Source organism: Colossoma macropomum, unplaced genomic scaffold (genome assembly GCF_904425465.1).
Source record: "Colossoma macropomum unplaced genomic scaffold, Colossoma_macropomum, whole genome shotgun sequence".
Classification (NCBI taxonomy): Eukaryota; Metazoa; Chordata; class Actinopteri; order Characiformes; family Serrasalmidae; genus Colossoma; species Colossoma macropomum.
The window spans coordinates 20,468,068-20,482,117 of NW_023494802.1; the positions used below are offsets into that span (position 1 = coordinate 20,468,068).

The 14,050-nt window shown below is 43.0% G+C and overlaps 1 protein-coding gene across 3 annotated transcripts; it reads right to left on the bottom strand.

Moving 5' to 3' along the window:
* Nucleotides 1–335: 335 nt before the first annotated feature.
* Nucleotides 336–14,050, bottom strand: ppp4r2a (protein phosphatase 4, regulatory subunit 2a). Of its 3 annotated transcripts, XM_036591761.1 has the most exons (10): nucleotides 13,861–14,050; nucleotides 12,125–12,181; nucleotides 11,961–12,042; nucleotides 9,963–10,133; nucleotides 9,658–9,751; nucleotides 9,479–9,516; nucleotides 8,497–8,571; nucleotides 8,235–8,372; nucleotides 4,230–4,528; nucleotides 336–1,364 (listed from the first exon to the last, which is right to left on the bottom strand). In XM_036591761.1, the coding sequence occupies exons 1-10, from the start codon at nucleotides 13,892–13,894 to the stop codon at nucleotides 1,021–1,023; spliced, it is 1,332 nt and encodes a 443-aa protein (XP_036447654.1). In that variant the 5' UTR covers nucleotides 13,895–14,050; the 3' UTR covers nucleotides 336–1,020. The 3 variants fall into 3 exon arrangements, with proteins under 3 accessions (XP_036447654.1, XP_036447655.1, XP_036447656.1); XM_036591762.1 differs by lacking the exon at nucleotides 12,125–12,181 and having other exon boundaries at nucleotides 13,861–14,044; XM_036591763.1 differs by lacking the exons at nucleotides 11,961–12,042; nucleotides 12,125–12,181 and having other exon boundaries at nucleotides 13,861–14,046.

The window sequence follows — 14,050 nt, forward strand, 5'->3', positions numbered from 1 at the left end:
TGCAAAGATTGTGGAAAAACACCTGTATAAACTCCATCAGAGGGCGTGAGACCAACAGTGAAGGCACACTCAGCTCAACTCCACTCCAAACAGGGACTTTCGCACTTCTAGGAGATCGAAGGGAAGAGTGAATGAAAAGTAAGCATTTATAAATCACAACCAAGCCAGTGTAATTAAAGCGATACTACGTAAAATCTGAAGAAGTGCTTCAGAGATCCAAAAACAGTACACGCTAACTTCATACCTGATTTATTTCTGACCATAAATCATTTTTAGAAATGCAGGAGTTGGTCCGTTAACCGTTTGCTTGCTTAAAAAAAACCTGAAAATGCAGATTTCACCGTTATAAAAATGCTTTATTTCAGTGATGTGTGTTTACATGAGTAATCTCTATTCAGAGAGTGTGAAATCAGGAACGCTTCACAGTTTCTAGTGGTTTAATCCTACCTAGTATCGCTTTAAGAGGCATGCCCCTGGAATGTTTAAACCCTAATCTGTAGGTTAAAGCTTCTCTCTGACTGCATTAGTCTTAGTCTATCACAAAGCTGAGGGGATTAAACATGCACTCTTACGCTCACACACACAAACCTTCACCACGCACTTCCATACCGAGACGTTTAATGAAATGTAGCACTGCAACAGATGCAGAACACGTATGGAGCATGTGGTGATACGTGATTAGAAGAGTACAAAACGTGCCGCGGACAGACACGACTTGTCGGCGGATTCAAAAGCTTCCGAAAAATCGACGAGCCTTAAAAGCGTTCTCCAAAAAAAGGACCAACGTGTGACAAAGTGTGGCCGACTGAGGAAAGGGTCATACAAGGTGTGGGGAGACATGAAGGGTGGGGGGATTTTGAGGTTCTCAGGGTTGCCACAAGAATGCCCTCCTCAGGTGTGACATAAAGAGATCCACTCTTTACAGAACTGGTGGTTCAGGGCCGTTTTGGTGTGGTGTTTCTTTACAAACAAAAAAAACCACAAAGAAAGAAAAAAAATTCAGTGTCAAGGACCCCATCTTCAGTCTTGCTCCATGGGGTCATCTGCAGTCTCTGAGCTGTCTGAACTGTTCTCTGCGCTGCTGCTGCCCTCTGCTGCCGGCTCTGTGGAACTGCTCGAACAGGCAGACGCAGGCTCTGCACTGGACACTCCCTCCTCGCTGCTACTGCTACTGCTGCTGCTTACTGGGTCGTGCTTCTCAGCGTCTTGTTCTTCTGCAGGTTCTTCCCTCCCTGGCTGAGAATTCTGCTCCGATATGTCCGATTCTCCACCGCTTGTCTGGCTTTGGGAAGGACCTGGAGAATCCTCTGTCCCTGATTTGTGGCCATCTTCGTCTAAAGACTCCAACTGTGTGCTCGAGGGCTCTGTGGAGAGAGGAGTAAATATGAAATAACCACTTTTATTTTGAGACGCTGGCAAAAATCTTTGCATGTAAACACAAATCACATTGAATACTGAGGTGTTTATTCTCACTCTACTCAACAATCTGATTGAAAAAAACCTCCATTTACATGCTCTACAAGCAATCCGATCCAAAATTACACGTGTAGAGAACCGCTTAGTGCAGACGTTACCATGACAACCAGCATCACGTGAGTCCAGTCAGAGTGAGATGAGCAGCAGTGAGCAGCGCTTGTGTTTGTAATTACTTTAAAATGAGGTCAGACTCAGGAAAACGTCCTTCACATGTCCTTATTAAAGAAGGCCGAGAGGAAGACGTCGTGTTCTGAGACACATAAGCTGGACGTCCGTCCCACCGCCGTCTTTTAAAGATCAGAGCATAAACTTCGTCTCCTCTGCAGACCAGTTTCTGCTCCGCCATGTTGAACGGTATAAACTTTCACTATGACGCGACGAACATGATCAGAACGGACTTAAACTTTCTGATAGGGAATGTAATCAGATACAGGCGTTTACACGGATATTATTCTTCTATTTAACAGATTATTTACAGGATTACCCACCTCAATCAGTCGGATAGAAACTGTATTCCGAATGACTAGTCTAATCCAAATGAGGTGTTTACATAGTCGTTTACATGGAGCTATTAGTCAGATTATTGGGCAACATGTAAACGTGGCTGATGTCTAAAGTGGTGTATACAGTCTAATGAGAAACACTGTTCAACAACTGCTTTGGGTAACAATTTCTACACACAGAGAAAAGCTCTCAGAAGCTGTTAGTGATATCTGGAGGAGAAAATATGTTTGAATAATCCGGAAACGTCCGAAAACACGCCATCCGCTGCTTTAAGATGGACAGAAGTGATTATATTTGTCTCACAATCTGTTTTCTTTAACAAGCTGTCTTTTAATGTGTAACGTTAGTCAATGTCCTGAATGTTTTCTGGCTTTAGGACATTCTGTAGCAGCTCAGGGTGGATCTTTTTTCTTACCCGTTGTCATGTTAAACTGATAAAGCTGTGCCGCAGCCTTCCAAAAACCCAGAAAGGCTTCCCTCACAAAATATGAACAGGAGCTTCAAAGATTTTTACATCATGGATTACATCAGTTATTAAAAACAGAAGAGACAATGCATAGCTATAGTAACAGTAGCCTTTAGGCTACTTCACAACGTTAAGCTTTAGCCATTAACGATGGATCCACTAAGCCCCAACAGGAAAAATGTGTCTGGACAAAAAAAGTTTTGTCTAGTTTATTTTTCCAGTATAAGCAGATAAAGGGGGTAAAGTGATGTTACCATGTAAACTGCTGTACTGGGTTACTAGAGAAAGGTGCTGTGGAGCATCCTCCCACGATAGCCTTGTCAGTTGACAAGGAGTGGGGGGCACGGCACGATGGGATAATAGTATATTGCACACAGTATCACAGTTCCAGTTTATGTACACTGGACCAGCAAAAAGGACGGCCTAAAAAAGATCAGATTAAAGAAAGTCAAGTCAATGTTACTTTTTTAAGATCACCAGATTTACAGCAAAACTGAATATGTTCAGTCTGAAAAGTCAAGCTGGCTAGAAAATAGTTTCAGTCTTGGGTTGGAATCCCAGACCTACAGTACTGATATATACCAGGGCCCTGCAACGTCACCAGATTTCTTCAAAAGAACGAAGCAAAATAAGTCACTGGAAGGTTAAAACGGCAGACGATTAAACAAAGAGAAATAGCAAAGAACGCAATAATTTGTTTGGCTCTAGTTTTGTCTGTTGAACAACATTCAGCTGAGGAAGCTGAACACGTCCTCCGCCACTCGTTTAGCCCCCACAGAGCTGAGAGACTGAAACAAACAGAGACAGCAGGGTAGCTAAATGGTTCAGCTCATTCCTAAGTATAAGGAGAATGATTATATATATATATATATACATACATACATACATACATACATACACACACACACACACACACACACACACATATACATGTACACACACACACACACACACACACATATATATATATATATATATATATATATATATAATTTTTTTTTCATTCTCCTCATACACATTACATAGATCTTCAAAATAGTAACTTTACAGGAAAAGAAAAAACCTGCTTTACTTTTAATGTAAGTCAATGGAACCAGAATTTTTTTGGGCCGTTTCTTTTGGTCCGTTCTTCATGAAATTTACACACAATATAAAAGGGTATTTTCAAATGAGTCAAAAACTGAAAAAACAACGAAAAAGGAGATACAAGGTTTTCTTCCGACAGCAGCGATATAGTCAGGCTCAGCTTTCTCCTTACCTGACACCGTTTCAGCACATTTTTCTCACCGCATCGTTTTGGACATTTATTGTAGGAAAAATAAATAAATGTGTAACTGTTTGTTACAAATCTGTTGGTATAGAGTAGTGTAGTGCGTAACACCTCTGCCTTGTACACTGTAGACTGGGGTTCAACTCCCCCCGCCTGGGCAGCCCCTTACACTATACCAGTAAGAGCCCTTGGGCAAGACTCCTAACTCTACCTTCACCTACCTGTGTAAAAATGATCACACTGTAAGTTGCTCTGGATAAGAGCGCCTGCCAAAAATGCCGTAAATGTAAAAGCCGTAAAAACAAAAACTGCAATATTATGATTAAAAAAAAAATAATGAACATACCTAAAATTACAGTTAATTATGAAATGTAAATAGGGAAGCACTGACAACAAGTATCTGCATACTAGTTTAATATCGCAAAACTATGTTCGTTTGATGCGCAAGTAATAAATCGATCAATAAAAATAAAACCCAGCGCTCTGCTAAACTAAAGTGTCAGTAGATCTCACCTTGGTCTTCAGCAGCTAGACTGTCTGTGTCCTTCAGTTCCGTACTGACGTGCAGCGAAGGCTCCGGCACGTCCGACGAGCTCTCTGCTGGAGCAGGACAGGGCTGCTCCTTCACATTCTCCTCTTTGTCTTTCTCCTCTTCCTCCCCCTCCTCCTCTTCCTCCTCATCTTTGCTGTCCTTATCAAATTTAAGTCGTTTTGAGTCATGCCTGGCCTCTTCCTCCGAGTCTTCGTCCTCATGGTGCTTGTTCTTCTTCGGCCCACTGCTTGAGCCTGCAGCTTCCGACGTCAAGGAGTCGCTGAGGAAAACAAGAAAGGTGCGTTTCAGAACAGGCGTAGAATGGAAAAAAGGGGCTGTGCATCTTTAGGTCGTTTTCATTTCAAATCCACTATTGAAAATCACTTGAACCGGAAATAAACGTGCAAAGTGTATTTGTGGTCTCAGAAGCTCAGAAATCAGGCAGTAAAAACGTATCCGATCTGCGGCAACACGACTCAGTTTGAACAGCCAGATCAGAATTCATGCGACTTTCACGTCAATCCAACTCAACATTCGTCATAATTTCAGGCTGCTGAGACCCAGAAACATTTAGGCTGATGCTTCTGTACCAAAAAATTAGAAGAGACTCATCACAACAGCTCCGTGTTTGAAGAGGTTTCGAACGAAACGGTCAAATGTGGCCGGAGGAGAGCGAGGCTGCAGCGTCAAAAAAGTTTAGAGTGCGAGGACATGAACCAAAGAAGTGGCCAAATAACGTGCCCTTTTTACAGCGAACCCGAACACACTGGGGGTGATGACCTCAGCTGTCAACTATTGGACCTTTATAATTCCTCCTGTGATGCTGGTGAAGATGAAGCTGATCCTCCGGGAGCGACTGCCGTTCACTGGCCGTCATGATCGTTTACCTCTGGATGAGCCGTGAAGCAGCGTGATGCTCTGTTCTTTTGCGCATGTGGGTCAGTTTAGGAGCTGATCTGTTCAGACTGATGTCGCATACAGATCACATTTACAAGATAATGTGAACAGCCGAACAAAATAATCAGATTTGGTGAGAAAATCAGATTTGGGCCACTTTTACCTGCTGTGTAAACGTAGCCTTAGAGACGCGTTATAAAAAGCTGCGCCCCGTAAAAAGGAACATTGTTGTGGTTTAACGTCAATAATGTTTTTGTTCTGCTGTAAAATGTATGTTATTTGTGTTATTCTAGCCTCTCCTGTATCTCCTTCTTTAACAAGACACTCATCATTACGACTCAAAGCCATTCAGTCCTCCAAGTTCTGCACAACAACCAGCGATTTGGGTACATTAAACTAAACTCTCACTGAGAGACTCAGTGTTGGGCTTTAGGTCCTGTTGTGCTGTTTGTTGTGAAGGAAAAGTGATGTTTGACCGTTATTTACACTCAGAAACAACTGAAATCGCGAGTGTATCTGTAATGTCCACATGCCTGCGAGACGCCCGAGCACGTGAAGGGGAGTGAGGATTCTGCACAACCCCGACAAACAGGCCTGATTTCAGGGATTTCTACCTTCTGAGACCACGCGTGCACTTTGCACGCCTATTTCCGGTTAAGGCGAAAGAATGTTTTTTTATTTGGATAAATAAAATACGACCCTTTATTCCACTGTTTGTTATTTGATTTCATGATTAGTTTGTGAAACTGAAAAACGAAGCTATTTCTTAATTTTTTGCCGACTATAACAAAACCAAATATAAAAATTTGACCCATTTTCATGTTTTTCAATGATGGTTTTGAAATGAAAATCGACAAAAGTGTCCGTGTACCTTCTGTTCATTTGATTTTCATTTTAAAAACCAGTATTGAAAAATGGCAAATGGGTCAATTCTCGTTTCTGATTCTGGTATAGTCAGTGTAAAAATCAAGAGATTGCTTAGTTTTACAGTTTCACAAACTAATCAAACACTTAACTAAAATCTAAATAACATACAACCAACAATGGAATGAAGAGTCTATCATAATGATCCAAATGTACATTTTCCCATCATAAGCGGAAATAAACGTGCAAAGCGCAGGTACTGAAGCTCAGGAATCAGGCCTGTGGTTCTGGTGTTCTGGCAGGCAATATTATTTTTTGTATATGCGTTTGTATATTTGAACTGTATGTGAAAGAAATGATACAGGAAAGAAACTGAATTCCCACCATTTGACGGGGGCTTCATGCTCCCCAGACACACTCAAGTTCACGAAGTGTTCTGTTGGGATTCTGCCAAACTCCCCTATGCGTGTGCATGCATCACATAGGCATATGGACACTAGATTACATTCTGGGTGTGTCTCAAAACCTAGTGAGCTCTACATAGACAGCATTTTACGTCACAATATGCGCTCCCAACAAGAAGTCTGTCCCAATTCTTAGATATCTCAAATATGCTGCCCACTGAGGTCTCATTTTGGCTGAATATCAAGAGAGCATCAGATGTTTCCTCAGCCGCTGAGGCAATCCCACGATGCAGCTCAGCGCAACTTTTGTTTGAAGATGGTGGGCAGAAGCGCTTCACCAGGCAGCGACGTCATCTTCAAATGTAAGTTATTCTGATTTTCTGGGGTATTTATCTGTTTTCTGGTCATAAAGGTGCACAGATAGCCTACAGTTTCCACGTTTGACCACAACTATTGTCTATTTTGCTGTTTCATTCAGAGCAAATACAGTTAAAATCGCTGTATAAACTGCCAGAGCAGATCCATTTTGGCTAACTGTGATTCTGACGGCTGAGGTCAGTAAACGCTGGTCTCGTGCAGTGGGCGGGAACAAGCGGCGACGTCACTACTGTCTAACTAGAGCATCTCATTTATCTGTCTTATAAGGACAGATGACGGTTGGAATGCTGCCTATGTAGACAGCGGCTACTTAGCGAGCTCACTAGGTTTTGAGACACACCCTCTGTCTTTCAGTCATAATGACCAGTACTGTAGCCTCTTGGTGAAGAAGGAAACTCAGGAGAGACGGTCATTCTGCTAGAGAAGTGCTCTTTATTGACAGCAGCAGAAAAGGCTCATGCAGGCAGCCCCTTAGCAATGAAGGTCACCGCGGCTCCCTCTGCTTCATCGTAGACACTTAACGCAACTAACTGAACACACCCAGGCCAGGGGGGCAAGCGGGTACTGGAGGGTGCAGAAGACCCCCTGAAAATTGTTCAGCGCCCACATTATCTCCCCTGAAAAATGTTGAAAAATGATTCAGAGTGTCATAAAAAATGCTCCCAGAAGCAAACAGAACACAAAGACCCCCGACGCAGCTCTAACGCGCCTCTAAAGCTCCTTTCCCCCAAAACCGGAGGCAGCGCCGCCGCCACGTTACTATAAGAATGCTATGAACACAGCATAGCACAGCACACATGACAGGAGTCGTGTCACGTGTCAGCGCAGTTCTTTGCTAATAGAACAAAGTCAATAAACACATAAAACGTTATCTAGTCTGACCTTTTCAATACTCGTGCTCGATCTTTCCTGGCCTCACCATTTAACCGCGACAGCCTGATTTCTGAGCTCCTGCGACCATGAGTGTGTCTGCACGTTGATTTTTGTTTAATTTGAATCAGTAAAAATCGACCCCTAATTCCATTGCTGCTTGTTATTTAAATTTTTGATCAGTTTGTATTCAATTGTAAAATGAAGCTATTTCTTGCTACTCGACTGATAATAACAGAATTAAAAACGAGAATTGACCCATTTGCCGTTTTTCCAATACTGGATTTTGAAATGAAAAATCAAAGGAACAGAATGTACACGGACCGAAAAGACACACAATACACTGATACTTTCCCTTCTGTGGACAAGCAGCGACTCGCTGCAGGAGATGCAGAAACACTGAATAAATAAATCAAAACACATTTCCTTCAAGAGATGCACTCTAAGCACTTTACCTTAGAGTGGGTTTGTCCAACAGGAATGTCTTTAGAAGAGGCAGCGAGCTTTTGATCTTCATTAGATACACAACAGACTGCTAAATGTATTCAGCAGGGGCAGATGCGTAGGATTTACCTGACCGTTCTCTCCGACGGCTCGAAAGCCTGCTCCTTGTTTTCTGTGCTGTCAGGAAGGCCGTTGGTAGCTACGCTGCTGAACAGAGAAAGCTTTTGTCTGTTTAATGGCCTGGGTGTTCCTGGTCCATTCACATTCCTATAAGAGAAACAGAGCAAAAGTATATAGAGAATAAGAATATAACATAACTCCTCACACTACTAAGAGGACTCAAGCCTGTCCTTGACTTGTGCCACAGGCTGTAAACCTGATGAACTCTTACCTGTCTGGAAAAGCAGAGGCGTTTCCAGGGAACATGACTCCATTCATTCTGCTCACACAAGTAGATCCATTTTTCCTTCAACAACAAAGACAAAAAGTGATGGCCATGTTCAGACTCCAGGTAAAAGTGGCCCAGATCCGATTTACTGCCCAAATCTGATTTTATTGTTTGGTTGTTCGCATTAAAAGGTAATGTGACCAGACTTTAAACTGACTTTCATGCATAACATAACACTGATCTAGCATGCTCATCCTCCTCTATATTAACAGCCAGGAACGTTCCTATGCCTGAAATGTGTTCGGAGTTTAGAAGAAATAATGGAGGGAAGGCTGTGTGTGTGTGTGTGTGTGTGTATATAAAATAATTATTTTATACACACAGAAATAAAAAGTTCTCTCATTCATCAAGGCACAAACAATATAAATGTGCCCTCAAAGGATTTAAGGTCTGATTGTGAACCTTAAATAAGTTTCTCCAGGTGAAAAGTTCGTATTTGTACCTTTTCATAACCGAATGTTTTAAACAGAACAGTAAAATAAAAGCCTGGAGACGAGACGGGGTGTGTGGAGTCAGTACAGCTTAGAACATATCATTCAGTGGATTATGGTTCAGTTATGTTCCCTGACTAAAGGGACTGAGATGGAGCCTTGAGTGACAAGAGGGGAACTGCCTGCAGTGTGTATATGTATGTTGATGGAAGAAAACCAAAACGAGAAGGAGAAGGAAAAAACTTTACTTAAAATTTACTTTTAATGTAAGTCAATGGAACCAGAAAATTTCCGAAGTAATTTTGGGCCGTTTCTTTTAAATATTTCTTCATTAAATTTACATAAAATGTAAACAGCAACATGCATTTTCAAATTATGCCAAAACTGAAAAACAAAACAAAAAATGGAGATACAAGGTTTTCTTCCAACAGCAGTGATGTGTGTGTGTATATTGTATATGTATGTATAAACCTAAATGACAAAGTTGCACTTACTCTGAGGTAGGATACACACAGCTGACCACCATTACATTCTGCAGTAAACAGAACAGCAAGGTTAATTCTTTTGAGAGAACTGACTGAACAACTGAACAAACTTTCCACTGCACCACACTTTCAACTCCTCCACAGTGTGAAATTGGTGGCTGGCGATCAACCTCGGAAACACAGCCTACCTTCTCTACGCCTCGGAGGAACTTGTCTGTTCCTGTGTAGTTTCTCTTCGGCTCAGTAAGCAGCTCACACAGACGCTGGATTGTGAAAGGAATCCTAGAACAACGCAACAAGCCAAGAATATCACAAACTCAAACGAAGAGGCTTTAGTTTCCATTCTGAGCAACGCATCACATGACAAGGGGGACTGTCAACTCACTTAACTGAGATAAGGAGACTTCAGTGCGTCCCATTTTGGCCAAAGTTATTCACCATAAGAATAAAGATCAGCAGTGCATTTAACACGACCAAAGCAACTGTCTCTCACCCATTGTAGCCATCCACAATTTTAAGTATCCTTTCCTTCATTTCCTCAAAGGGAATGTACTCAACATTCGGATTGGCAGGTCCTCGCTGTTCAGGAGACGAAGCTTTGAAGTCGTCCATTACTTTCTCCAGTTTGAAGAGAAAGTAGCTTTTAAATTGGGACCACTGAATCCTGAGAGGACAGAACATAGAAATAATAACCATTAGAAACAGCACAGCAGGGGAGTCACAGTTACGATATACACCGGTCAGGCATATCATTCTGACCACCTCCTTGTTTCTATGCTCATTGTCCATTTTATCAGCTCCACTTACTATATAGGTGCACTTTGTAGTTCTGCAGTTACAGACTGTAGTCCATCTGTTTCTCTGATACTTTGTTAGCCCCCTTTTACCCTGTTCTTCAGTGGTCAGGACCCCCATGGACCCTCACAGAGCAGGTACTATTTGGGTGGTGGGTCATTCTCAGCACTGCAGTAACACTGACGTGGTGGTGGTGTGTTAGTGTGTGTTGCGCTGGTCTGAGTGGATCAGACACAGCAGTGCTGCTGGAGTTTTTTAACACTGTGTCCACTCACTGTCCACTCTATTAGACACTCCTACCTTGTCAGTCCACCTTGTAGATGTAAAGTCAGAGACGATAGCTCATCTGCTGCTGCACAGTTTGTGTTGGTCATCCTCTAGTACTTCATCAGTGGTCACAGGACGCTGCCCACAGGACGCTGTTGGCTGGATATTGTTGGTTGGTGGATTATTCTCAGACCAGCAGTGACACTGAAGTGTTTAAAACTGATCCACTCAGACCAGCACAACACACACTAACACACCACCACCAGACCAGTGTTACTGTAGTGCTGAGAATGATCCACCATCCAAACAGTACCTGCTCTGTGAGGGTCCATGGGGGTCCTGACCACTGAAGAACAGGGTAAAAGGGGGCTAACAAAGTATCAGAGAAACAGATGGACTACAGTCTGTAACTGTAGAACTACAAAGTGCACCTAAATAGTAAGTGGAGCTGATAAAATGGACAATGAGCGCAGAAACGAGGTGAATAATTAAAATGATACATGTGCTCTATGCAGTCTGCTGTCATTTCTACTTGTCATAGGGCCCATTTAGACATGGCATTAACATGCGTCTTGGATGATCTGATCATAAGTGGGCAGCACGGAGTACTGGTGCCAACCAGGTCCAAATGTGTCTCCTACACAAATTGTGATCCGAACATTCAAACCACCTCAAGAGGTTGTCAAGAACGCATACGACCACACATCTGTAGTGTGAACGCTAAAGAGCTTCGACATCTTCTCAACAGTGTGAAAGGACCACTTTAATCACCTGCACCACAGCAGAGATGAAAGCAAAGTGGTGACTTAATTAACGTTATTACTCGCAAATTAACAACTGCGACCACTTCAGTCGCAGTCTGGAGCCGTGCACGAACAACGACTTACGACATGGTTGTGTGACAAGAATCACAGCAACAGTAAAGTCTGCAGTACCTTTCCTCCGGTTGCGAAATTTGAGACCTATTAAAATGCCAGGTGTAAGCAGCTTTACGTCTCTCTGTACACTTATGATCAGATGATGCAAGAAAGATGTTATTACCAAACGTGAACGAGGCCTTAGTTTGAGGGCTCAGACTCATCCAGTGAACTCAAATGAATCATCTTATCAAGTAACATTACTGTTCCTAGAAACCAATTATAAAACAGCGCATCTGAAATCTCTCTCTGGTGACCCAAAGCACCGCATTCACGTTTCAAGTATTCCTTGACTAAACATATCTGAGGTAGTTTGTTAAACGATTATGCCGCTCTTCATAAGCTGGCATGTTCAGTCGAGGAACACCTGAAACTGCGCAGTGCTGTGGGTCACCCAAAACAGGATAAAAAAAAAAAAAAATAAATCAAAATTAAATCAAAAGCAAAGTTCACAGAAAGTCCACCATCACTGATTTATTAACGAGAAAAAATAAGGTTACTAAATAACTTACATCGTCTCTCCGGTTTTGGCGATATGGCACAAAAACTGATCCAAAATAGGACAAGTCTCCTTTTTTCCTTTCTTCTCGAAATCTGGAATAAGCAGCAACATGGCAAATTACATTTACTATAGCAAAGAATGCTATAACAACTGTGGTAACCAAAGACGGCATACTGGTATTGATGGGCATCAGTACTGGGGCGGCATCAGCAGAGAATGTTGGATTGGATACTGGAGGTAAAAAAAAATATAGCTATTAATCTGATCCAGTTCTATAACAACTCTGTCGTAACTGCACTCACACTGTGTGATTTGAGGCGTTGTGTATTTTTCCCATGGGGAAATAGAGTATTTGAGCAGTTCCAGCATGATTGACCGCTTTGAGATGCTCCTCTTAAGTGGTTCCATTTAAAATAGCTCGTTTACAGTTTAGTAGCTTTAAAATATACAGTAAAATCATCGGCCGAAACTTTCAATTTACACCGATCAGGCATTTCATTATGACCACCTCCTTGTTTCTACGCTCATTGTCCATTTTATCAGCTCCACTTACTATATAGGTGCACTTTGTAGTTCTACAGTTACAGACTGTAGTCCATCTGTTTCTCTGATACTTTGTTAGCCCCCTTTTACCCTGTTCTTCAGTGGTCAGGACCCCCATGGACCCTCACAGAGCAGGTACTATTTGGGTGGTGGATCATTCTCAGCACTGCAGTGACACTGACGTGGTGGTGGTGTGTTAGTGTGTGTCGCGCTGGTATGAGTGGATCAGGCACAGCAGTGCTGCTGGAGTTTATAAACACTGTGTCCACTCACTGTCCACTCTATTAGACACTCCTACCTTGTCAGTCCACCTTGTAGATGTAAAGTCAGAGACGATAGCTCATCTGCTGCTGCACAGTGTGTGTTGGTCATCCTCTAGTTCTTCATCAGCGGTCACAGGACGCTGCCCACAGGACGCTGTTGGCTGGATATTTTTGGTTGGTGGACTATTCTCAGTCCAGCAGTGACACTGAGGTGTTTAAAAACTCCAGCAGCACTGCTGTGTCTGATCCACTCACACCAGCACAACACACACTAACACACCACCACCACGTCAGTGTTACTGCAGTGCTGAGAATGACCCACCACCCAAACAGTACCTGCTCTGTGAGGGTCCATGGGGGTCCTGACCACTGAAGAACAGGGTAAAAGGGGGCTAACAAAGTATCAGAGAAACAGATGGACTACAGTCTGTAACTGTAGAACTACAAAGTGCACCTATATAGTAAGTGGAGCTGATAAAATGGACAATGAGCGTAGAAACAAGGAGGTGGTCATAATGTTATGCCTGACCGGTGTGTGTGGAACATAACAACTCTGGTAGCTGAACTTCTGCTGACAGTCGCTGCTTAACACCAATGCACAGCGCGAAAATCGGGTCATCTCGGCAGCCAGTGAGCTAATATTTAACTTCAGCTTCTCCATCGGGAGAGAGCCGGGGGTAGTTACCCGGTTATCGATCTCCTTCAGCAGCGGATAACTTAATCTAGCCTGGCCAACTTTCAGAGAAACCGAGCCCGGCTGTTCTGTTCTGGAAAAAGCGAGACGTTCAAGCGGTCGTATAAGCGAAGTTCACCAGTCCAACACAGGACCGTGTTTCTCAGGGCTTAGACGACCTTTTCGGCCAATTTAACCCTAATAACGGCGAAACTGGACAATCAGTTTCACACAAACACAGCCAGCTCGTTAAATCTAACTTAGCTAGCTTTAGTTAGCGGTAGCTGGCTGGCTAACCGTCTAGCTCGTTAGCTTACAGTATCTTAGCGAGCAGATCCAGCCTGCTTAGCCCGCTAATGTCGAATAAAAGACGAAAACAACACGTCGACTTCACGCCTTGTTGATGTGAACCGAGGCCGCGACCGATTTACCTCTGAAAGCGCTCAGCAGAGAGTCTATTTCCATGGTGGAGGTCTGTTTTACCGGCTCTTCCTCCGTCCAGCTGCAAACACAACGATGGCAACGGCGACTAATATGGCGCCGGTGGCGTCACTACCTGCCGCTGAGACGCCGCTCGGGTACAACGGAGCTTACAGTACATCTGACCACGGAAACCAGGTT